The sequence below is a fragment of the Ascaphus truei genome, chromosome 1 (genome assembly GCF_040206685.1).
Source record: "Ascaphus truei isolate aAscTru1 chromosome 1, aAscTru1.hap1, whole genome shotgun sequence".
In the NCBI taxonomy this organism is placed as follows: domain Eukaryota; kingdom Metazoa; phylum Chordata; class Amphibia; order Anura; family Ascaphidae; genus Ascaphus; species Ascaphus truei.
In genome coordinates, this window is record NC_134483.1 from 69,243,601 (window position 1) to 69,270,699 (window position 27,099).

The window sequence follows — 27,099 nt, forward strand, 5'->3', positions numbered from 1 at the left end:
TCCGCCCACTCCATGTGGGCCTGTCACCCACGCTCCTGCAGCACAGAAGGAAGAAACTGTGAGTATTGCAGGGGACTGCTCATGCAGAGACTGCTTCTACCTATGGGACTGATACATTAAACAGTGGCTTAATGTCAGGATCGCCTAGACCTGCTGCTTAGCCATAGTTCTTCTTTGTCCACTGGGTGTGCTGCTGTCTTCTGTTTCCTCTGGGTTCCTCTGTCTGCCTGTCTGTCTTCTTGTTGCTCCTGTCTCTGTCCTTTATAGCTTCTGCTTCCTGGTTGGTTCAATTGCCTTTGCTTCTAGTCAGACGCCTATGCACATGCCTCTGTCTTTGATTCTGATCTGTTCATGTACCTGTACCTGTATTATAGTCTGTTCACAGTAAAGACCCTTGCTGGTAATCTGGCTTGTCCCTGTTTGTTCCTGTTCTCAGTCCCTGCCCCCAGACCTGTCCATGCTCCCCTGTCCTGTTCCAGTCTCCTCGTTGCTGACCTCTGCTTGTTACCTGACTTCGCTACCTGCCGCCTGCCTCGGACCTCTGCTTGTTACCTGACTTTGCTACCTGCCGCCTGCCTTGGACCCCTGCTTGTTACCTGACTTTGCTATCTGCCGCCTGCCTCTGATCTCTGCTTGTGACCCCTACTACGCTCGTGCTGTTCCGGCCACCGAGATCCTACCCGCCACAGGAGTCTCTTGTGACACTTATGCTATGCTATCTCACTCTATGAAGAGGTTTAACATGGAGGGGTTCATGAAGGAAGTGAGGGATACATTTGCCACTTAGGTTATTGAAGAGAGGTTTTCCGCGGGGCGGTTCTGTCTTTCCCCCTCCTTCTGCTGACCAGTCTCACCAGGGACTCATTGCCCTTGTACATTTGCAGCCGATCGTAGGAGACGTGATTGGTCTATATCACACTCACATTTTCATTATGGAAGAACTTTGTTCATGATTCATATATTTTTCTGTCTGTGCAGTTATATGAATATCAATGTCTTCATTTTTGTGAGCTTTTGAACAATTTTCTCCTTGAATCTAGTTCTCACCGTGCAGCACTGGTCTTTGAACTTGTTGTTCTACTTTTATCTAAGCTCTGTGCAGCAGAGACCCCCTGTGCCGTTTTTATATTCTGCCCTGCGTAGAAGAAAGCTATATATTATCCAACAGATATCTTCCAAAAAAAGATTGGACATCTTTTTAGAAAGGAAAGGTATACAGGGATGTACCTAATAAGTAAACATAGGAAGGGTGTTGATCCAGGGAGTAATCTGATTGACAAGTCTTGGAGCCAGGAAGGAATTTATTTTCCCCCTTATGAGATATCATTGGATGTGTAACTGGGGTTTTTTGTTTGCCTTCCTCTGGATTAATATACTGTAAGTAGGGATATAGGATAAGGTATCTGTCATCTAAATTTGGCCTAGGTTAAACTTGATGGACGTATGTCTTATTCCAACCTCATCTACTATGTATCTATGTAACAAGGACTAATTGTAGTAAAGGATAGATGTAATACAATAAATAAACTGTTATGTCAAAAACGAAGGTTGTTATTAGTTCTTATTAGGAATTTAGTACATTTTTATGTGGGGACGGGACTAGGGGCGGAGCAAGGTGGCAAGTGGCTTTTTTTTTGTTGGGCGAGTAGCTTTTTCGGTAATTTGTCAAGCCCTGTTCATGTATATGTGTGCAGACGGTTTAAATGTGATCATATGGAATTAGCTTATTTGATTAATGTAAATTGTGCCATTGTACATTGTAAATGGTATATACTATATGTAGGGGTGTGGTCTTAACAACATGCCATTGTAGGTCACAAGTAAATATTACAACGGTGATGATTTAATTAAAACAAATACAAGTAAAATATTACTATATACAATAAATATAGCTAGATCATGTATCATTCTTATTTAAATCAACATTACACATAGAGGCCTAGTCACAAAACTTCGATAAGTTAATTGCAGCATCGAACATGTTGGCATGTTCCTACCTCACAGTATGACATTTGTGTAAAAACGTTATTCACTAAAGTAAATTGCCTTTTTTTTTAACGTTTGTTACAAAAATGACATACAAACTCGTGCGGTATTTGCTTTACGAGCGAAATCAACTTAACATTCAATTTCACTCCAGCGGTCTGGGCGAGTTGCGTACAGAGAAGCTGCTTCTCCCTGCACAGCTGTTACTGGCGATGGTCCTGTTTAATTTAAAAAAAATTGTACCTATTATTGAAGCAGGGGGTCTCCGGAACTGCTTCGCGCGCTACAGGTCGCTGTATGAGGTATCTCCTGCAAGTTTAATTGTCCCGTGTCATGGCCCATGTTTCAGCTCCGGAGAACACCCACATTCATTACTATGTACAATTGTTTTTAATTAAAGGTGATCTTCTTTACGTTAGTGGCGAACTGATAAGATAATGAAGGGGTTAAACAGCAATACCTGGTTTGTTGGTGGTAGAGGGGGTGGGTGGAGGTTGTAGTTGCCCCATAGTGGGTGGTTAGGCCTCATGGGAGGGGTTAAACCCTCCCTTACCTTAGCAGTTACAACCGCTAAGGTAAAGAAGGGGTTAACCCCTCATGCAAGGCTTAACCACCCACCCCGAGTCAACTACCCCCTTCACCCACCACCTCTACCACCAACTAACCGGCTACCGCTTTTTAACCCCTTCATTACCTTAGCAGTTTGCCACTAAGGTAATGAAGCCGGGCTGTTGTTTTATTTTTAATACATAGGATTGAAGCGGGGAGTCTACGGAGCTGAAATGAATGCGGGTCAGCTTCGGAGAACCCTCGGCTTCAATCATATGTAGTCAAAATAAATGAAACGCCGTCTGATGCAAATCGCAAATCCGATCTCGCCACCCTTTAGGTGATGATAAAAAAAAAGCGAGTATTTAACCCGCGATTTGCATCTCGGAGATTTGTGAATAGCAGTTACTGGCAAAAATTAGAGTTTCAGCATTTTTTTGAACTAACGTACAGCTCGTCATAGCCAGAGTGCTAACGATCGTTAAAAAGTTGTTTACAAGCGATTTTATCATGTTATCAAAGCTTTGTGAATAGCTACACATGCAAAACCGCGTGTGAAATGCACTCAACAAGCATTAAGTCACTTATCGCAGTTTAGTGAATAGGCCCCATAGAAAGATCACAGAAATCATAACAGAATTATATAAATACATTAGACCTAAATACCACTTTACATTGATTATATTATTAAATGCAGCTTTATACCAATGTAGTTATTCCTAGTTCAAGCAGACTGTCTGGATGACACCTTCTAGCTATTTAAATGTACACAAGACATGGCCCGATATACATAACACAGCTTCTTCCAGATTACATAGGACTGTGTCTTGCCTTACGGCCCCTTCCAATGCAGTCCAGACTACTGTTTAGAAGGAACAAAATGCCTAGTGCTACATCCAACTTGACAAATTATATAGTTAAGTATTTATCTGTTTATTTTCTCATAAGCAATAGGGGAGCCCCTGCTACTGCCTCAGACAAGTGATTGGTGAACGGTGCTTTGGGTATATGCACAATAGAAGGTAGGGTAGAGAGAGAACCCAAATACAGCACTCAGGTTCACACTCTGTGTGTAAAGTGAATGATTTAAAACATAACTTTATTAACTGTACCAAATATATAAAATAATGGGTGTTAAAAACTGACGACCTGAAGGGATAATGACCTTCAATACTAGAACCATATAGGTTTAGGGTCTAGAGTGTAGGTGTGTTCTGTGAAATACAGGTGGCACACTAAACATAAATCCTAATGAGGATCTAACCAATCTATACTCACTGGCTCTAAGGTAAGTACTAATGGCAGGTAGGTAGGTAAGGAATTATAGCTCCAGTCACTAATTGTAATTTGATTTTACTGATCCCTGGTTGAAGGAGGTATCGGTCACTGTACAGGAGTATACCTGTCCTCATTTCATTATATTTACTGTCAACCTATCATATTATGAAGTAGCTGAGAGCTTGCTACTGCCGAATATCGCCTCTGGTCTATTTATATTGTGTACCAGTTCATGTATCTTTGATACATTTACTGCTTTTACTGGTTGCTATTCACAGCTATAGGTGTCAGTGTGCTTTCCTCTATACCAACCTGCACACAGTGCTATTAACATGTCTACACCACCACTGAGGTTATCAGAGATCATACCCGCACTACTACTTTATACCTAAGCAGGTTACTTTAGGTCAACCTGATCAAGCACCGCACCTACCTTATAAGGATACTACAATTAGTGACTGGAGCTATAATTCCTTATAAGCTACCTTATAAGTACTGTGATTGATTACTAGCAACTTACCAGACATCTGTTACCTTCTGAGTACACAATTCATTATCTAGCCTTACCAGGTTTGCCATAGGCGATTGCGGCCATTAGTACTTACCTTAGAGCCAGTGAGTATAGATTGGTTAGATCCTCATTAGGATTTATGTTTAGTGTGCCACCTGTATTTCACAGAACACACCTACACTCTAGACCCTAAACCTATATGGTTCTAGTATTGAAGGTCATTATCCCTTCAGGTCGTCAGTTTTTAACACCCATTATTTTATATATTTGGTACAGTTAATAAAGTTATGTTTTAAATCTTTCACTTTACACACAGAGTGTGAACCTGAGTGCTGTATTTGGGTTCTCTCTCTACCCTACCTTCTATTTTCTCATAAGCAAGTTTCTGAGCTCCTGTGTTTGTAAATTTCAGTTGGTTAAACAACTTGGAGGTTTGTTCCCCTTGTCTGAAAATATTGTACAAGTTGCAAAATAATATATTTAATGTTTTGTATCAAGAACCCGGTCGATTTCAAGATGGGGGCTGCACAGATTTTGTTGAAATCTCTAAGTTACAGTAGGATAGCAGACAGGTACCCACAACATGCCATCCGAATCAGTCAAGTCGTTTGGCCAGTAGAGAGAGAAAACACAAAAAAAAACACACATCCGAAGCGTCCACAAAGTGTAGTTGATGTACAGTATTCGCTTCGCTCGCATGATCATCCAATAGTCATGATCCAGTACTAGGAAGTCCAATGAATGATCTTTTATTGGCTATATTTCCATATACAAGCTGTTCCATTTGCTGCTGCAGAAAAAATTCTCTTCTGATCTGGACTTAATGCAAGGTGTAGGACTCTTCCTCTGTGCCCTGGGAACACAGAAATACCCATTTACATCATTCACATCATATGATGACTGCAGTAAAACCAGCAGCGTAACTAGCGTGCCGCAAAATACCGCAATGCGGGGGGTGGAGGGCACTCATATAGCACGTGGGGGCCTGGCCGGTCGGTGCTGCAAGTTGAGCCCAACTTATGTGTCCGGCAGCTGCTGGAGCCTCTACCGACTCTCAGCTTCCTGCAGGGCCAGGTGGGCAGGGCTTCACGCTGCAGCCAATTCCTCCTCCAGCCCCCTCCACCTCCCCTCCCCTATCCCCCACCTGTTTGAATTTCCCCGTGACTCGGGGTCAGAGGTTGGGCAGTGTTCAACTTCCACCCACACCACAATGCGTGGTTATCTCAGCTCAGCATGCAACCTGCAGCAGCTACAATTCCCACTAACGCGACCAAGGTTAAAGAAGGATATATGAGTAAGGGATGGGGGGGATTGAGTGACAGAGGAAGGGGAATTGGGTGAGATATGGAAGGATTGAGTGAGAGGATGGGAGATTGAGTGTAAGGGAGGATTGAGTGAGAGGAGAGGGGGATTGAGTGAGAGGGGAGGAGGATTGAGTGAGAGAGGAGGGGGATTGAGTGAGCGGTGGGGGGTTGAATGTGAGAGGTGGATTGAGTGAGGAAAGGGGGAATTGAAAGAGAGAGTGTGTGTAAGAGAGGGAGGGGGAGAGAGGTGTGGGAAAGAGAGAGAGAGGGAGAAGAGTAAGAGAGGGTAAGAGTGAGCGAGAGAGAAGGGGTAGAGCAAGGGGGAGTGAGTGACCGGAGAGATAGGGACACTACATGTGGGAGGGAGAGGGGGGAGATAAATAGAGGGTGTAAGAGTGGAGGAGGTGTGTGAGAGGGGGGAATGTATAAGAAAGCGAAAGGCTCGCAAGGCCGCTGGAAACTCTAGATTAATTTTGCGTTTTTTATTTGGGGCCCTTTAAAATAAATTGCAGAGGGGCCAAAAAAGTTTACTTACGCCACTGAGTAAAACACCAAATTCATAATCAAAACATATACTGGAGTCTAACCTAAGAAGTCAATTATCTGATGATGCAAGTCATACAGGCATTTTGTCGGACAAACATAATTTCCAATGGAAATAGCAGCTGCAACAAAATAAATCTTCCAGTTCTGCAGCTTCCACAATGACAATCACAAAGAATCCGTCTTTCACTACTTGACAGAGAAGAGCACAAACTTGCAAGTGAAAAATGAGGAAGATTTATTAAAAATGCTTATAAACTTATTTCATCTCATTTTTAATTCACCGTCTGCTTTATGCGACATTACTTACCATACAACTCAGTCACTTTTGACAAAGAAGGGTATTGCCAAACAGTCATCTGATTTTTGTGAGGCCCATGACCAGTGACCAGCTCTTTTGTCTCGGGAAACCAAAGAAGGGAACAAATCTACCACCAAAAAAAATAAATTATTCAAACAATAAGAGCACATTTTTAAAATAGATGTATCTACATCACAATATATTGGGGGAAAGACCGTTGAAGAAAACACTTTCAATTTTTTTTTCCAATGCAATTTCTATGACGAATATTCACATTAATACTGTAAAAGTTAGCACATTTAAATTGGCAACAATTGTAAATGATTTAGTGAAAATGTTCTGGTAGTTTTGGGGATTAAGAAATATGAAGGAGTGTATATAATTCGTAGAATTTCCACTACATCAGACTGTACTGTGCATTATATAGGACCCCATACAATGGCATTAATTCTGTGATTTTTTTTCTGGTAAGTGAAGGGGTTCCAAACTGGTACCCTCTAAGCCAACAAAGCAGGTTGGTATCTGTATGTTCCCTGTTCTACTTTTCACAAGTCCCAGCCATTGTCCACCATCTTTCAGTCTCTGGGAGTAGTTTCAGCCCTGCAATTGCTCTGATCTTGACTGCACTGCCATTGGCTGCCATGTTCTATCTCTTCTTACATTCCATTCAGATAAAAATACATGTTATGAAGAAAGCAGCACCAAGTTTCCCCAGGTTCCTGGCTGCTACTTGCCACCAGGTAGCACATTGTAGTGGAATTAGAGATGGGTGAGAAATAAAGGGTACATACAAAAAGGGCACACACAAAATCCCTGCAAACGGAACACAAACTGACCACACCAAATATATTTGTGTGAAAAGGAATCCTACTGGGTTTGTGACCTAATGTATACAACAAAAGACAGAAATCCACAATGCTACTTCCAATATGACAAATTATATAGTTAAATACTTATCTGTATTTCTTCTCATCAGTAAGGGTCATTTAGCTAAATTCTTTGGCCAAAGCATTATAATTTATTTATAAAATATTTTACCAGGAAGTAATACATTGAGAGTTACCTCTCGTTTTCAAGTCAGCGTGCAGGATATACCCTTTTTGTAGGCCTAACACTATCTGCAAACGTTCTCTTCATCTCTCGAATGGAGGGAGAAATGTCTCAATATAATCATCCACAGGTGCATAACAAGACCTACTGTTTGCCATTTACAAACACACACAACCCCCTCCAATCTTCAAACCCAGACACACCACATATATTTGTGTGAAAAGGAGTTCTGCTGAGATTGTGATCGAATACAACAAAAGACAAAAAGCCCCAATGCTACATTGAAAATGACAGATACATATTTAACTATATAACTTGTCATATTAGATGTAGCATTGGGGCTTTTTGTCTTTTGTTGTATACATTAGATCACATCCCAGTAGCACTCCTTTTGGCACACATATGTGGTGTGGTGAGTTTGGGTTCTGAGCTTGCTGGGATTTTGTTTGTAAATGTCAATTGGTAACATTTATTTAAAGATTTGTGACCCCTCTTCCCTGATTTTAAGTTCACCCATCCCACTTTTAAATAGCAGGTCTTGTTATGCACCTGTGAATGACCAGGCTATTAAAGCTGCAGACCAAGCAATATCCAAGATTTGTGGGGGTTTTTTTTTTAAATAAATCAGTTCTGTACTATGAAAAAATACTTGCAGCATTTTTTTGAAAAACAAATCTGAATGACATTTTGAATGTACAATATTACAATGTAACAAGTATATTTTGTTTCTATAAGAACCATTTACAAAGTCACATCCCCTTCCTCTTCTGAAACAAGCTCTGGCACACACCTTTTTGAGCCCTGCCCTCTCTCTAGCAGTGCACTAATTGTATCTAGTACCTGCCTGGTCACATGATCTTCCCCACAGAACTTTGCATTTTTGGTCCTCTTCTGGTGCACTGACAGCCATTTAGTGAACCCACTAGCAGAATCTTCACCAATCGATCACAGGAGAACGGATCAATCAGCAACTTAGACAATGACTTATCATTGTGTGGATTATATTGGTGCACATATTAAAAGGGGGGAAAACAGCACTTTAAGAGTTCTCCTTCGATTAGAAAGGTGAAGAGAACGTTTGCAGATAGTGGTAGGGATAGTGGTAGGGATACCTTTGCATGACTGCAGGCTTATAATGCTTTGGAAATTACTGTGACGGTGAAGGGGTACCAAGGCCACTAATAAAGGTATTTGGCCTGGCTAGGTGCCCCTGAGCCATATTGGGGAATCAGAGATTGTCAGCTCTGCAACCCAGTAATGGCATGAAAACTGTAATTGCAATGTAAATGTATATGTATGTCCCACCAGGTATACGGTGGCGAGAAAAATGTGATTTATAAATGTAAAGGTATTTCTGTGGTAGTATTTCCCTGTAACCGCGCAAAGGAAAAATGGTTTTAAAACCCAGCAGCAGCAGCATTGCAGGCGGCTTTTCGCTAACTTTCGCTAGGAAGCTCCTCGCGCAGTGATATTTGCTGTGAGCACTGTTCGGGTTAAATCATGAAATATCATATCGCGCAATTTTTATAGAGTTATATAAAAATTGATGAATTAAAGTCCCCCTATTTTAATTGCAACAACATGTTAGGCATATTAAGATTTTCCTTTGAAGCGCCAGAGACAGAGGGAACGCTTAATTTGTAAGTACTGTAGTTTAGAAATGTATGGCAGGAAATTCCTGCAAAGTAACGGTGCATATTCATCCATGGACTTCTAAAGCATCTCGCTGGCTCTGCCAGGATATCTGGATAAAGTCCGTAGTTGAAAGGCTCCCACTCACCAGAGTGTTAAGTGGGGAGGGGTAGCTCAAGTATCCCCCATCTTAGTAATGTCTGAGCAAATGGGCCAGATGTCCGGCCAGCTCAGACAAAATGTCGCCAGGTAAGGGTGCCGGGTCTGGTATGCTAAGCGGCAAAGGTGTGAGGTTCGCGCACGCCCATAGCAAACTAAGAAGCCCCTCTCCCAGGTTTTGCAAAATATTGGCAACTCCGGGATAGGTGGGGAATATTATTCCCACGGAGTAGATTGGCTGCACGGGTTAAGTATAGGACTGTTTAGTGCATAAGAAACCCTGCAGCCGATCGGGAACAGACATAAACACAAGACAGTGTCAATGGCGGATGACTTAAGGCAGCAGTAACTACAGATTTTGGCACCACGTGAATTTTATTTTTCACTTAATCACGTTTTTTTTCACTATAATATATTCACTTTAAAATATAAAATAATTAGTGAGATGTGCACCATTAATGTACTTTCTGTGAATGACTAATTGACTTAGTCAGCCTTTCATTTATGTGTTAAAACCGATCGGGAACAGAGATTCATCAAGTAACAAGATTCGTAACAAGCTTCAGTAGTTTGTAGGAACTAAGGTTCCCAGATCCAATACCACAGCGGCAGAATAAAGGAAGCAGCTCCGGCAGAGTAACAGCGGTTGCGAGCGGCGCCACCGACCGAGGGCTGCTTGCCAGCTCTATTTGCGCACAACTCCCACTCCTGGGAAATCTTTCCTAGAGACTTTATTTCCAAAGATTTCGTTTTGGGAACTTGATTTTTCGTTTGCCCCCATCCCAATAAGTGTATTTTTAGTGCAATTGAAAACTAATGTGTGTGTTCAGTCTGTAAATAAATCACAATTTATTTTATCTCTTCGCTTTGCTCAATCAAAGGATCCGGGTATAATTGTGTTAAAATGGCTGGTCTCCCGTGACAATGACCCTTACTTATGTGAATAAATATAGATAAGTAGTTAACTATATAATCTGTCAATTTGTATGTAGCACTAAGGCTTTTTGTCTTTTGTTGTATACATGGGGGGGGGGGGGCAGAAAGAATGAGTGAAAGCAAAAGAAAAGAGGAAATTAGGAAAAGGCAGAAGTTGAAAAATTTGAAGAGGGCCCAGAAAGGAAGTGACAAAAAAGGCACAAATGGGATAGCGCAGCAGGTATAAATGGAAGTGGTTCAAAACAATTAGGGCTGTACTAGCACCGTGGGACAGAGATGAAGGAGGAACAGAAAGGCAGCAATGCAAAGTTCACCCCCATTTCCATCCCAATTACTGCCCAGTGAACAATAAAACCGAGCTAAACACAGCCTATATTTCCACCCTAGAGACTTAATCACGCACCCATATCCAGGCCATCCACACAGACAGCACACATTACATGGTCCTCTGCAGGGCATAAATAACAGCCACATCCAGATGGGGACAAAGCTAGGTGGTAGAATTCTATAGCTTCAAATATGACAGACATAAAAATCTCTGATCTGATTGGCAGCAAGCTTCATGTGCATGTTTATTTTATGTTTGCTCTGTGAACAATTCCCAATTATACTAGGCTGCTTATCTGATAAGCCCCTTTTGTGATATGGATTTGTTTTACCAATTTTTCCGTGCTCTAACCCTGTATTGTATTTAAATGTACATACTATATATTTTCAATTGTATTCTGAATAGTGTTGCTTAGATGGTTAATATAGTTAATGACAATCTGGTGCTTTAGTCATATATTTCATTATGAATTATTAGACAGTATTTGAGGAGAATGACCATATTTACCTGTGAGTTTGTGTTTGCTGAATGGATGTTTTTCCCAGTGCTTATATCCCAGATACGTACGTGTCCATCTGTCATTCCTCCTCCGACTCCAAGTGTTTCCGATAGCCATGGACACCAGTTTATAGCCTTAAGAACAGGGAACCTTCAATATTAAATGACTTGTAAAATAGTTTGAGAGTGGACTTACACTTCTATATGGATAATATTCTTTATACTTTGAGGTGGTGAGATAGAGGTTTGATGGAAGGCCAATACTGTTTATATATAATATATATTTAATTAGATGTATTTAATGTGCTTTAGTTGCATACTTAATATGTTTTACCTTTACCGCTGTAGGGTGTGGTATGCTCTGCAGTGGTGTGTTAATCTTAGTTGCTCCTGGATCACAGGACCAGATATTCAGGTGACCATCACTTGATCCACTAGCTAGATGTTTCTCACTTGGTGACCACTTCAGACTACAGATGCTTTGCTTATGGCACAATGTTCCGACTTGATGCTGGGCCATTCGAACATCATGATGATGTATATGTCCAAGACGGGACCCACTAAATATAAGAAAGCATTATGTTTCAATAAAACTTAACATCCACAGGTATGTTCTCAGTTCCAGATCTTTATGTATAAGTAGGAGAACTAAATGTATGTGGCTTATTTGAAGATTAATACATGACCTTTGTTACAATACAGTGATTTTTCAGTGAGGAAAATGTGCATGTATCTTCTGGATGAAGTTGTAACTATGCTATAATAATTAAATGAGTCACTTTGTCTGATTTCTTCTGTTCGAGCATATCACATATAGTGACCATGAAAAGTAAAAACAAAGGAAAAATCTAAATAAAAGTGAAGTACTATGATACATTTTTGACACCATACAGAACATGAAAGTCTTTCATATTACAAATGTTTTGTTATGAGGTAACAGGCAACCAGAAAGAGACATTAGTATGCAATGTAGAGATGTTCAGTTACTTTATATAGATGATGTGCAGATGAAGACTTAGGGCTATTTTTAGTTAAAGGAGATGTTCTTTTTATATCGGAATACAACCAGACAGTAAAATATATCAATAAAGTTTTAGACAAGCAGGATCTCTTGGGATATGATCAGATTTAAGGAGAGGTCAATATCGCTGATTTACCTACAGTTGTATATGAAAAATCTCTGTTTGTACATAAAAAGTGCTCTAAAGTCTCTAAAACATCAGGATAAGTACAGTAGATGTGGTTACCAGAAAACTATGATGCTTTTCTAAATGTAGTAGTAGTTACTGTATTACATGTGGTTTTATTATACACAAAAGCAAATAATTTGTTTCTTATCCTACAGGTGAAAAATGTTATACCCACGATTTTATCAAATGTAATACCACATTTATAATCTATATGTTGGAATGCCCTCGTGGCTTCCAATACATATCCAATGTGTATTAGCATTTGTTTTGTGCCCAGGTCACTACTGTACTAACAGTAGTAGTCAAATCTAATCTCAGAAGAACTAAAATAAAATAAAATTCTTAACAATGTCTTTTAAATTCCGAGATCTACAAAGATGATCAAGATAAGACAGCTTCACTAACAAGACCTTTTGCATGGAAAAGATCTCTGGTATGGTGGAGCATGTGAGAACAGCAAAAAGTTTCCATGTTGTGAACACTATATTGTATAACTTGTTGACTTGGGTTGTTTTAATAAAAAATAAACTGTTTGGAAAAACAAATGTAAGGTTGGTACTACATGTTTAAAGGGCGTCATCTTGAGCACACTTTCGAGATTTGGGATGAAATTGCACCTTTAAAAGACACCCCAGGTATTGGCACCACTAATCACTGATTTAAAGTATAAACACAAGCAAACATAATACAAGATACTCCTCTCTACTGTTGTCTAAGTTGTTACTGTATACCAGACACCACCTCCCTCTGAGCCTAAAACAGAAACAGGTCTCAGCTTTACCCACATGTTTGGTGAAGGCTTCTCATCCATGAGATAATTTATATCGTTCATAACCATGCTGTCCAAATCTCATTATTTATGAGGGAAACTCCAACATCATTTACTGAAAAATGTGTAATTTTTTACATTTTCCTCTGAAAATATCTCACTGGACCCAGTAAACCCAATTTTCTTACCAAATTTGTCGATACAATATGGACAAAAAGTATACATAAACAAGGTGTCCTACCGCTCAACCCGAATACCTAAGTATGATGTGAAAGGTAAGTATAACTGAGGTGCACAGGGAAGAATCAGACTCAACATATGTGTCCCCAAGGGGCCACAAAAAGATTCCTATGTATTGCACTCATTCATTATATGGCATACAAGGGTGAGGACTCAATGGTCTCGGAGTACAATACTCACTAAAAAGTCTCAGAGTACAATACTCACTAAAAAGTCACCAGGGTAACCCTCTCCCCCCTCCCCCCACCCCCCCCCCCCCCCCCGAGGTACTCCAAAGGAAAAATAATAAAATTGTATTAACATATATATATATATATATATATATATATATATATACACAAACACTGTGAACTATTATATACAAGTGAATGATAAAATCCTCAGTGGGGGGTATGGGATCGACATAGGAATGGAACTATCATGGTAGTATGGGAAGTATCCTCACAAAAGATGTATATATGTGTATATGCAACAAGTCTTTGCTGCAACAACGAATGGGAAGTCTGGTAATAATGTATCCATATGTTTCAATCAGGACATATATCCATGAAATTTGCAGGTAAGTATATATATGCACGCCCCCTCTCTTCAGATGATGGGGGACATGCAGTTGCAGGGTGTGGGTGTCACGACTGTGACGTCACGTAGTGTGGCTGTGGATCTACGGAGACGGGTTGTATGGCGATGATATACTTTCCTTAAGCTGCTATTTTAAGTCTATCCTCATATAGGTTCTCTATAATATCCTCTACCATTCCATGTTATGCTCCGCATGAATGCAAAGGTATGTGGGTATGTAGCACACCAAAACAGTGCAAATAAATGCAAGAAATGCGATACTTGCGCACAATGCCGGAGCTCCTGGTTCAGGGATGGCCTATCTGCAGCAATCCAAGTATACAGCAACAGGAAAGATGATCCAGGGCTCCACGGGTTTTTAGTAAAATAATTTATTCATAATACACAATGTTTCGGCCCCCCATTCGGCCATTGACAAAGGCCTAAGTGAGGCCGAGACGTTGTGTATTATGAATAAATTATTTTGCTAAAAACCCGTGGAGCCCTGGATCATCTTTCCTGATGCTCCGCATGAAACCATATTATCCTGGTCTCTGCTGGTGTAGGGCTTACGTTCCAGCAACGTGTGTATACATATATGCCGATTGCAGCTTTACTCCTGACTATATGCTGGATATAGGCTTCCTTGTAACGGTTAGACCCAGGGGTTTTGTATTGAGATACTGAGTGTGATTCATGCCTTATAGATAATTAACACTCCATCACCTCAGATCACAACTTTTTAGTAGATATATATGAGAATAGCTCTATTGCTATTGTTCTGCCTACAACCATCATTTGTGTATTGCCTATCGATAAAATCTTGCATAGTCTTGATAGAGTCCTTATTGCCTATTATTGCATACAGGTCACATTATCGCTACAACGGCATGGCCCCCACTATCTGACGAGAGAGTACGTGCATATAAATACTTACCTGCAAATTTGATGCATATATGTCCTGATTGAGCCATATGGATACACTATTGCCAGACTTCCAAGTCGGTGTAACATCAAATACTTCTTGCATGTGCACATATATACATCTTTTGTGAGGATACTTCCCATACTACCGTGATAGTCCCATTCCTATGTCGATCCCATACCCACCACTGAAGATTTTATCATTCACTTGTATATATTAGTTCACTGTGTTTGTATATATATACTGTGTATCAGCCTGTTCTAAATGCTAGACATACAGTAGGTGTTTCCCAAATTCCGGCAGGTGGAGGAGCACATCTAAGGGATTAGCTTTATCTTCTGTTGATAAACGATTAAATATCTCTATCCTGTAGTGTCCGGCTTTGAGATACACAAAGAAATGTGAGTTGGGTTTTCCGAACTTTTCTTTTAGCTCAAGGGTCGGCAACCTGCATGCAGCTCTTTCTGCTCCTACTTGTGGCTCTCTGCAGGTTGCCGACTCCCAGCTCCCCCCTCTCTCTCTCTCACTATCCTGGCAGTTGCTGCGGGGGAAACCCGACCGGTGCTGGTTGGGCCTCTAGTTGCTGCCGGATCTGGCATCTCCCCAGCTGCTTTCCTGCCTCTCTTCTGTACTGTCCCACGCCGGGCTCTCATGCCGGTGCATTCCGGAAGTGTGTGTTGCAACATCAGACATGAGCCGACGTCACAAAGTCTGGCGTGGGACAGTACAGGAGAGAGGCAGGCCAGCAGCTGGGGAGATGCCCGGTCTGGCGGCAATAAGAGTGTTAGAAATCTGATTTCTCAGCGCCGTCTGCGCAACACACAGACTACCCTCAGGGAGACTCAGGGCGCGCAGCGCAACCTCCACTTACCTGCCTCCACGGGCCGTCATCTCCTCCGTTGACGCAGAGCCCCTCCCCTCGGCGGCCCCACCGCTCCTCCTCCTCAGTGGCAAGCGCAGGTCCTCCATCCCGCACGCACACGTGTGTCCTCTTCCAATGCTGCTTGCGTGCACACGCACCTTACAGAACGCACGCCCAGCATCCACTCTTCTACTTCCACTCCTATGAGGCTCCGCCCCCGTACACCGCACGGGTGTAATCAGAGTGCTACCAGTGCTCACCGGGGCTGTATCAGCCACACCTATCCAGAGAGGCTCCCTGCAGTCCTCCTTACCCGCCCCATCCCTGATTGGTCAGCCCAGCCTTATCTAGCATCTCTGAGCCCTCACTCATCGCTTGACATAGTCTCTGTATGGAAGTGTTTGTTGTACTCTCGGTTACTACAGGTTTTGACACGGCTCGTACGACTACCCCCTTTGGCTCTCGACTTCGGCTCTCCTTGGACTACGTATTCTCTGGCATCCCATGATCACAGCTTGGACTTCACCCTTCCTCATCTCTCCGCTCCCTGACCTCGGCAAGGCAATCACTATTCTACTCCTATACCCGGTACCGGCAAGTATTGTCTACGTTACTTATATCTGGCCTGGCAACGCTTAACACCACACTCCGGACTCACTCCCTTTGCTGCGGGTGCGTGTATCCCTACTTCCCCCTTCGGCACAGGGAACGAGTCTGGTCTGCGAGCAGCACCGGTGTAACAAAGAGGCCCAACCAGCGCCCCCGGCCCGTAGTCACCGGCAGGATAGTGAGGGAGAGAGCCAGCAGCCATCCCTCTCCCCCCTCACAGCCACCGGCAGGACAGTGAGGGAGGCCCAATGTAAGTGTATATATGTGTGTGTGTGTATGTATATATATTAGGGGATGAAATCAGTGTTAGACTGATGAAACGCGTAGGGTCACGTGTCATTGTTGTAAGCAGTTGAGTGCCATCTCACAACACGCCTGAGAAGAGACGCTGCAGGTCATTTCCAACCAAAGGAACTCTTGTGTGGGATTGGGGGTTGCCGGAGGACACCTCATAGTGCAACACCACGAGCGAGGAAGAGGAGTGACGACATCCCAGAGCATTGCAAGTGGAGCAGCGGCTGACGAAGCAGTTTGGAGCATGAGTTGTACTCATACAATGCCCTGTTTGTGAGTTTTGAATTGTCTTGTTGAAAATGTGTTACATTTTTAAAAACGTTATTACACTAGGATTGGGCGCTTTTTGAAGTGAAACTTCTTTAGTGGCACCTTATTCGTAATGGGACAAAAATGGATTGTGGAGACAGAAAATGAAACGGATGTGACGTCAAAGTGCTGACGTCAAAGTGCTGGCAATTGAGGCCGGGCTGTGTTCTGGCAAATCACATGCGGCGGTGGCGATAGCCGCCGGAGCTGTTCCTAACCGCCGCTGTTCCCCCCACACGACCGCTTACATGTGGCGGCAGCGCTAACCGCCGGCGCCGCTCCCCCGCACCCACTCAAAATTTAATCGCCGCCGCCACTCCTAACGCTCCCCCAAACCGGACGCCACGGCTTGGAGACCCGGTGCCGGACCGCAGCCCGAGGAGATACCGGTGCCAGACCGCAGCCCGAGGAGATAACGGTGTCGGTACTGATCAGTGGGAGCGGGGAATGCCGCGTGTGGGAGGAGGCGCTTGTTCCCACACCGGTGACTGGAGGGAGGGGAAGACCGGGCCCTTTGGTGGTGGGGGTGGGAGGAGTCACGCGGTGTAGAAGTTGAGAGTAGCAGGGATAGAGTGGTAGGTAAAGCAGGCTGATGGAGTGATACAGGGGGAGTGAGGAGAGGTGCAGGGTGATAGGGAGGGGGGAGGTACAGAGGTAGAAGACCAGACAGTACCTGACATGGAGAGCAGGGCAGTGAGTGCCGGGCCGAGCAGCCAGCAGAGGCCGTGGTACAGGTGAGCTGCAGCGGGAGCCCCCCGCATGGTGTCGGAGCTGAAGTGAGAGGCTGTGCTGGGGTCAGTGTTGGTCTGTGGGGTCTGTGCCCCTGTTCTGTAACACACACTGACACACAGTGCTCTGTGCACTCTCACCGAGCAGCAGAGCCCGCCCGCCTCGCTGCTATTGGCTGAGATCTGCTCGGGAACACAGACATCTGTCATTGATCTGCAGCCTGCGACATGGGGACACACACTGATACACACACACACACACACTGAATGACACACACACTGACTGACACACACTGACACACACACACTGACACACACACACTGACACACACACACACACTGACTGACACACACTGACACACACACACTGACTGACACACACACACACACACACACACACTGACTGACACACGCACACTGACTGACACACACTGACTGACACACACTGACACACACTGACTGACACACACTGACACACCACACACACACACACACTGACACACACGCACACACACAAACTGACACACACACACACACACACACACACTGACTGCCACACACACACTGAATGACACACACACTGACTGACTGACACACACACTGACTGACACACACTGACTGACACACACTGACACACCACACACACACACACACTGACACACACTGACACACACAAACTGACTGACACACACACACTGAATGACACACACACTGACTGACTGACACACACACTGACTGACACACACTGACTGACACACACTGACACACCACACACACACACACACACTGACACACACGCACACACACAAACTGACTGACACACACACACTGAATGACACACACACTGACTGACTGACACACACACACACATTTTTATTAAATATATCATTCTTACAAATACAATTTCTGTGACAAAACAGTGACAAAAGACAAAGAAGTTTCACTTACTATGCGCGTTCCCTCAACACACACAGCTTTTTCTTCTTTTTCCCCCCTGATATATATGTGTGTGTGTGTGTGTGTGTGTGTGTGTGTGTGTGTGTGTGTGTGTGTGTGTGTGTGTGTGTGTGTGTGTGTGTGTGTGTGTGTGTGTTAATAAAATGTTATTATTTTTCCTTTGGAGTATTTTGGGGGGTTGTGTCACCCTAGTGACTTTTTAGTGAGTATTGTACTCCGAGACATACACGTTTCGTGCTTAAGCACTTTATCTAGGTCCTCCAGGACTAGAGTCCAATAAACCCCATAAAAATAAATATGTCCCTTTTGGTCATTGCTTACCTGCTAAGAATGTGCTGATTCCAGCTTAAGGCTCCAACTACTGACATATGGCCAAGCATATTCCTCAATCTCTTCTGAGTTTCAATGTCCCACAGCTTTAAAAGAGTAATATGATTTATTAGAATTTTGGCTCATTTTCACTGAGCAGTCTTCTACCAGCTCTTCTGAGCAGTCTTCTGTAAACTTCGGGAGCTGGAAGACATCTTAGAGTCGAAAAACAAATAACAGACAGGCGCACTAAGGGATATGAACACTTTATTAATAAAACAGGGCAGTGGGCACAAGCATCCACTGAGGGTTTAAAACAAATATAACAACAAAGATCATTAAAATTACTGGTTTGACACTATTATAATCGGTGATAGTACCGGGTCTACACAGGATCTCGCTAGTACTACAGAAAGGGTCCGGACCAGACTGAGTACTTACCCTGCTAGATGAGTGAAGACCCGCTTCCACCGGCTGCAAAAACTCCACGAGGACTGCCACCACGTGACCTCTACGCGTTTCGCACGTAGTGCTTCGTCAGGAGAACACGTGATAGCGCTGTCCCCGGAGTTTATATGCAGAGCAGCAGCCAATGGATCTAACGTCATTAGGGAGAGTGAAGGAGAGTGAAGGCACATGTAAAGACAACAGAGTTAAAATATTTTAAATCATTTTAATATGTGTGAATAAATGTATGTTTAGATCCTAACTGGGGTATGGTAATATATGGTTATAAGTGACTTATTGTATCAGGTAATAGGTCAAAGACAAATCTGGGACCTATATATCATCACTCCATCCCAGAATGGGGTTTTATTTATTTATTTAATTAATTAATTACTTAATTACTTAAACATGCTGTATGGGACTCCATTTTTACTCTGTTGTCTTTACATGTGCCTTCACTCTCCCTAATGACGTAAGATCCATTGGCTGCTGCTCTGCATATAAACTCCGGGGACAGCGCTATCACGTGACCTCCTGACGAAGCACTACGTGCGAAACGCGTAGAGGTCACGTGGCGGCAGTCCTCGTGGAGTTTTTGCAGCTGGTGGAAGCGGGTCTTCACGCATCTAGCAGGGTAAGTACTCAGTCTGGTCCGGACCCTTTCTGTAGTACTAGCGAGATCCTGTGTAGACCCGGTGCTATCACCGATTATAATAGTGTCAAACCAGTAATTTTAATGATCTTTGTTGTTATATTTGTTTTAACCCCTCAGTGGATGCTTGTGCCCACTGCCCTGTTTTATTAATAAAGTGTTCATATCCCTTAGTGCGCCTGTCGGTTATTTGTTTTTCTTGTCTGTGAGCCCCCCTTGTGGGAGCTCACTCTTATAGGGGATGTGTGGAACCCCCCCAGACTAAAGGCTGCAAGAGGGATTTCATACAGTGCCACCATTAGCGCGGAGCAACACATTTCACATCTTAGAGTCCATTAACTTAAATAGGCTATAAGATGTCATCCAGAGCTAGAAGTTGCCTTATGGCAGAAAACAGTAAATATGGCTCCTTATGCCTCACCTATCAATAATTTTGGATACTTGGGAACTACGTATAAAGTTATAAACATATCTGCTTATATTAATTTCAAACATGACTCATTTGGTGTTCTAAAAATAATTATGCATGACTGTGCTGTAGATCTTGTGGTAGATACCATGGACCATCAATGAACATTAGGTTCAAACATCATTCTTTCATTTTCACTAGGATGTGCTGTCAGTACTTCTTCCGAGAAACATGTTTCTATATAATCTGGTGATTTTACTTGCTTGTATGGTGAGTTTGCTCTATACTATATTGGAATGCTGTTGAGGTGTGACAAAAAAAAAAGCTAAAAGCATGATCAATTCAGCTCAGAGAACATGGTAAAAAAAATTATTATATTAGAAGTTAGGACTTCAAATACTGTCCATATTAACTGCGCCCACTCACCAACTCTTCAGTGGAGGGTGAAGTGTAGACTGACAATGAGGTGTATAATACCTTTATGCTAATTGGAGAGTTTGTAAGGAGATCTAACCTGAAGGGAGGAGCCACACACCTCCAAGGAACTGTTTAGTAAAACAGAAACCAGGTGAGCCAAAATCCACCCCCTGGAGGTGTGTGGCCAGGCTTGAATCATGTTTTCATCAAACGACGCAAACAAATTACTCTTTGTTACACAGACCTAGGTTCTAAATGTAAAAGTGTCACTAGTATATTTTAGCCCAATTGGTAGGAGCGCAGGAATTGTTCTTTATTTTCCAGAAGTTAGGACTTGCATGTTCTGGGGTTTCCTTGGCATGGTGAGCAAGCTTATCATATTTTGGCCAAAATATGTAACTAAAATTCCAATTTAAATGTAGCATTGGAAGTAGTTAAATATTTGCAGGCTTTTATGCAGCACGATATAAGTTATAAGTAAGGGTTAATAATTATTAAATGTTGGGTTTTAGTGAATTTGGATGTGAGTTGATCTTGTGTTTTTTTACTTTGTGATATTTTTGAATAGACATTTATTCAACGTGCGTAGAGCAGCTTTCCAGGGCTGCAGAAGATTTAAGTACCTTTTATTTCAACAGAGCTGATCTCTTCTGCAGTACCGGGAAGCAGCTGCCCTGCATAGACTTTAAGGTTCTTAGACATCGAACAGGGCGACAGAATTCCATATGGGTGTTAAAAAATGCTTAGAAGTTGAAAAAGAAGGTCCATTAAATCAACCTTTCTTTAAGTTCAGGGTACCCAAACCCCCCAAAAAGATGTATATGAAAGGACACTGATTATGACTACACACTTCTAACCATTTAAAACATTATTGGACACCCTCATAATGTCGAGTTGTGACCCTATGGCCATGGAACCAAAGGGCTTAATATTGAACATACCTGTACTTCTCCATCACTAGTGCCAATTGCTAAACATGTTCCAACTTTGATCCATGAAACAGATGAGATATACGTTGAAGGCGAATGTAGATTTATCGTGTGCGTTACGCTATTGTTTACTCCACTCCAAATATGTGCGGTTGATTTTAACCCAATAGCCACAAGATTTTCTAAATTCCAGTCAAGCAGATTAAGATCTATAAATATATGCATGAACAAGTTACAAGAGATTTCAAGTCAATTCATTAAGGAATGTATGTATGTCTGAAAGAGGAATGTGGCTAGCGCAAACGCAATAGAATAGTGTGCTGTTAAAGAAAAATATATATCAGTCTAACATCATCAGAGAAATGTTTTATATATTAGCCATTTGTCAATGAGCAGTTCAGAAAATAAATGTGCTTAGGGCCCTGAGGTTTTGCTACGCGTGGAATTTAAAGCAGTAATTACCTGGTTCTCTAGATATCTACGATTTTATCCCCTGGACAAGGCTACAGTGGAGACAATATGACCGATATATTCTGTTGGCTCCGGCAGTTAATAGAAAGCTGCAGTGTCATCAAGAGATGGTGTTTTCAGAGGTGATCTGATGGCGATATGGGTTTTTTTTTGTACGCTGTCAAAGTCTACCGCAGATATTTCAGGAACAAAGGGGTCCCGGGAGCTAGGTATACTGCGTTCAGCTCAGGGGGGCTCTCAGTATCAGCAGTATAAATTGATAGTATGAATTAACAACAGCTGAGGAGTGAAGGTATGTTTGTTGCCAACGCTTAACAACTAGAAGCTCATTTAGGAGTGCACTCCTTGGCAATTAAAACTTAACATTTAATTAATAGATACATTAAAATAGGTTCTTAACATATAGTGAATATAATTAACTACATATAATGTACTGAGGCGGGAGGGAGTGGAGAGATGATAGATGGCCGTGGTGTATAATAAAGTGTGCTATGCCTAAAATAAACCAGCAAAAGCAATTGACACCAAATTGGCCTTGATTGGAGAGTAAGTTACCCTGCTGTGAGAACTCAAAGGCGCTTTCCCTGTATAAGTGTATTGTGCGTCATGTGGCGTATTGATGTAAGTAGCCCAAAACAGTGTACAGCTAATAAATATAATATTTAAGCTAATAAATTGTTTTTATCACTGTATGTGCAACTCAATAACAGGTTGGTGGTACGTGGATTGATTCTGCGCCCAATGACATTTAACAAACACTAAACACAGATAGTAGATCAGGAAAGCTACTAATTATAAAAACCAGGAAATAGCTGATACTAAACACTCTGCTAAATTGATTAAAGCAGTAAACAAAATAATACTGTGGTCTACATACATTATATGTAGTTAATTATATTCACTATATGTTAAGAACCTATTTTAATGTATCTATTAAAGCTGCAGTTCAGTCAATATCCTGCATGTGTGGGTTTTTTTAATAAATCAGTTCTGTACTGTGAGAAAATACTTGTAGCATTTTCTTTTTTTTTTTAAAACAACTTTGGAAGACAATTTTTTATGTATTCTAATGTAACGAGCATTTTTGTTTCTATAGCAACCCTTTAGAAAGGCACAACCCCTTCCTTTAATGTAACAGGCTCTGGCACACCCCTTTGTGAGTCCTGCCCCCTCCAGAGCCGTGCACGTGCATGAGCACAAATGTATCAGTCAGTGCCTGGTCACATGATCTTCCCCCAGAACTGACAGAGCAGCAGCAGAAAAGGAGTAGCTCAGAATTAATTAATTAAACCTTATTCCATTGCACGTGTGTAGTTAATGTTAAATATTAACAACTCATTTAAAATCAAATCTGTATATATAATACTGTAAACAATATGTATATTTAATTTTATGTGAATAGTACAATTCAATGTGTGTTATTAAAATTAATAATGGCTTGTTCTTGTATAGCGCTGCTAGTTTTACATAGCACTTTACAGAGACATTTTGCAGGCACAGGGCTCTGCGGAGCTTAGGTGTGTATGTATGTGTTTGTATGATATAGATATATATGCACACGCACGCATATACATGCGCACGCGCACACATACACGTGCACACGCACACATACATGCACACACGTATACATGCGCACACGCACACACGCACACATACATGCGCTCACGCACACATACATGCGCACACGCACACATACATGCGCACACGCACACATACATGCACACATACACGCACACAAACATGCGCACATGCACACATAAACATCCCCCCCCCCCCCACGGGGGCAGCGCAACCCCCTGCATCTCCCGCACGGGCAGGGAGGCAGGCACAGGGATCGGAGCAGGAGGGAGACACATCTCCTGCTCCCCCCTCCCTTCCCCACCCCCCTCCGGGGGCAGCGCAACCCCCCCTGCATCTCCCACGCGGGCAGGGAGGCAGGCACAGGGATCGGAGCAGGAGGGAGACACATCTCCCGCTCCCCCCTCCCCACTGGCGGCGCAAGCCCCCTCCATCTCGCGCAGGCTGACAGCCACAGGGATCGGGCAGAAGGGGGCACCACACAGCGGCAGATCGGGAGCGAGCACACGTCACTGGGAGACTCATGAATATTCATGAGTCTTCCACTGACTGCCGGAGGCAAATTATAAACAAATGCCAGCTTTTAATACGTCACAAAAATTTCGCCGATCAAGACATGGAGAACGGATTGACTGACAGCTATACAGTTCTTTAGTTAAGTAGAGATTGCACACATTAAACTATTAAAGTAAAAAAAAAAATTTAAAAAAAAAAAAGACTGAACTGCAGCTTTAATTAAATGTTAAGTTTTAATTGCCAAGGAGTGCACTCCTAAATGAGCTTCTAGTTGTTAAGTGTTGGCAACAAACATACCTTCACTCCTCAGCTGTTGTTAATTCATGTTAATTTCTGCTCATCAGTTGCACCCACCGTCATTCTAGACGTGTAAGGCACAACCATATTACACTTATATCATTTACTCAGTGAGCATTATATTCTCTTTTTTGTTTAAATTGATAGTATGCCTACCAGTAATTCCAGTTTGTATTTTGATCAATCTAAATTTAAAATCATTAATATCTCTATTTTTTTGTAGAATGCCTTATGCTGCTGACAAATACATATTGAAAATGAAAATCAATTCATACATTCTTACAGTCACTAGGATTTATTTCCCCATAGTTTTTGGTAAACAAGTTCCACTAAGCAACTGTAAAATGACTTAGGCCGCGCATATAGTGCCCGCAACGGCGACACGTGACATCACCCTTCGCCACTAGAGAAAGTTGTATTTTGCTTTGCAGCGGCGTCGCGGGCGACCAGGCCATTGATTTGTTCAGGGGCTGTCACATGAGGCGACAGCCCCTGAAAAATCAAATAATGCCAGCTTAAAAAAATCGCGTCGCCGTCGCCTTACTATAAGCGCACGCGACGGCGACAATGCATTTGTTTTCGGGCGACGTCGCGTTGCCATCGCCAGCACTATAAGCGCGGCCTTAGCAGGAAGGTCTGTTGATACCACAAATTACAGTATCTCCTACATGGTACTCAACAAGGTTGACTGGCACAAACTGGAGATACTAAGGAAGGTCACATTGATGTTTGAGCAGTGGAGAGAGGGTCTTCTGCAGGATGAGGATCTCATGGCTGAGGTTTTGGTGCAATGTTTCAGTAAATACTAGTATAGCGGCACTAGCGTTTCTCATGGCCAAAGACAGCATATATACTGGGCAACTTTACTCGTTTCTTCATGTAGTGGCACTTCTGCTTTAATGTAGCTTCACCCTCAGCATTGCAGCCATACACATATTTAACATTTCCTCATTTGTAATCCACTCTCTATCAAGTCATCTTTTGCATCAAATATAACATGCAAAAACTTACAGTAATCGTTTTGGAGGCCATTAATGTGGAGTCTAACTTCTGGTTGTAAACTGGCACAAGAATACGTGTAGTTTTTGAAAGCTTTTTGATGGGTCATTTTTTTCTTCTTGGTTTGTTGGCAGCCTGCATATAAAGAGACAAAAACCCTTAGAATCCCTTCAATAAGTTATTTTCAACTATTGCACTAGTATTATATGATGGTATTTCAGGGGAGAAATAATTAACAATAGTATTATAAAACAAAATGACAATTATATACTAGGATATTACACATGATCAACATTACAACTACATGTACTGAATACTTTTTATCACTTTGCATTTTATTTGGTTCAACCGAGTGTTGCAGAATTTAGACATCGGATATTTCTATCTGCCTGAATGTTAAGCAAATGCAACAAATTGTCTTTATAGCTAAATCATATGATTGCCTTTCATCAGATCTCCCTGAGAGGTGTTCTGTAAATAAATGTAGTAGAGTATACCTCCTGACCTCTGGGGGCGCTTGTGAAGCTCCTTAGCCTTACTCTGAGGGGCCTGTGGCGGCCATGTTGGGGAGGCAGAGTAAGGAGATACATATATTTCAACTGTGACGAATCCCAGTCAGTGCTAGAGGAGCACATGGAGTGCACAGACTGTCCTGGGATGCAGTGAGGTGTCCCAGGATTAGGACAGCGTTTCCCCATAGGCCCGAGCTAGGTGCCCAACAACTATCGCTTGTATTGTAGGGCGACCCATAAACAGGGACCCTTCCTACTAGTGAGAGCTCCGGTGACCTTGCGGAGCGGGACGGACTCCAGTGAGGAACTCCTCGCTCTTCAGAGACCACGTGTGCTGCTGCCGGTGGTAAGGAGAGAGGGGAGTTGTGTCAGAGGCCCCGCATCATGGGACACTGCATCTGTCTCCATCCAGTGAGTGAGGCCAATGTTGCCCAAGCATCAGAGGGAAGGTACCCAACTGTGCATCAACAACACTAAGTGGGGTAGCGCTACCTTTCACACACTACTGCGCCTCGTGGGTGACACTGGCTATCCCAGGATGCCTGGGATAGAACTGGAAGGAGGGAGAAGGGTATTGGTATCCTCCTGGTTAAAGGAGAAGTGATTGTATTGAGTGTTATCATTACTGTTGTTCCTATGTGTGTTATGTGTATGCCTTACTGGTAAAGTTACTGTGGTTCATATATATTATTGTGTGAGTGGTTATTCACTAGGAGTATAGTTTCCTGTGAGGGGTCACCCCGTCCATGGCGGGATCCTCACAGGTGGAGGCACGGCACCTTGCACCCCAAGCTCCCTAAGCGCACAGGCTTAGGCCTTCTGTATACCAAACAGGTTAGCACCCTACCACTACATAGCCACCATTATCTCTTAGCGGGGGATAGGGGTGTTACTGTACATAAATATAGCACTATGGTGAATATATGTTTTAGTCAGTACTCACAGAGAAATGTTTAAAATGTTCACTTCTCTCTTCTCAACTGGCAAGAAAATACTCAGTGACTAGATTTTAACTCTTTAAAAAAAACGACCCTTTTTGTATTTAAA

General features: G+C 42.5%; 1 protein-coding gene across 1 annotated transcript in view; it reads right to left on the bottom strand.

Moving 5' to 3' along the window:
* Positions 1 to 4,677: 4,677 nt before the first annotated feature.
* CDC20B (cell division cycle 20B) overlaps positions 4,678 to 27,099 on the bottom strand; it is a 100,578-nt gene continuing 78,156 nt past the window's right edge. The window contains exons 6-12 of the mRNA XM_075589138.1: positions 25,553 to 25,675; positions 21,692 to 21,888; positions 18,838 to 18,932; positions 11,410 to 11,635; positions 11,085 to 11,210; positions 6,482 to 6,599; positions 4,678 to 5,177 (exon numbers count right to left, since the gene is read on the bottom strand). Coding sequence (XP_075445253.1) covers positions 5,074 to 5,177; positions 6,482 to 6,599; positions 11,085 to 11,210; positions 11,410 to 11,635; positions 18,838 to 18,932; positions 21,692 to 21,888; positions 25,553 to 25,675 — 989 coding nt within the window. The 3' untranslated portion in view covers positions 4,678 to 5,073. The remainder of the gene's footprint in view (positions 5,178 to 6,481; positions 6,600 to 11,084; positions 11,211 to 11,409; positions 11,636 to 18,837; positions 18,933 to 21,691; positions 21,889 to 25,552; positions 25,676 to 27,099) is intronic.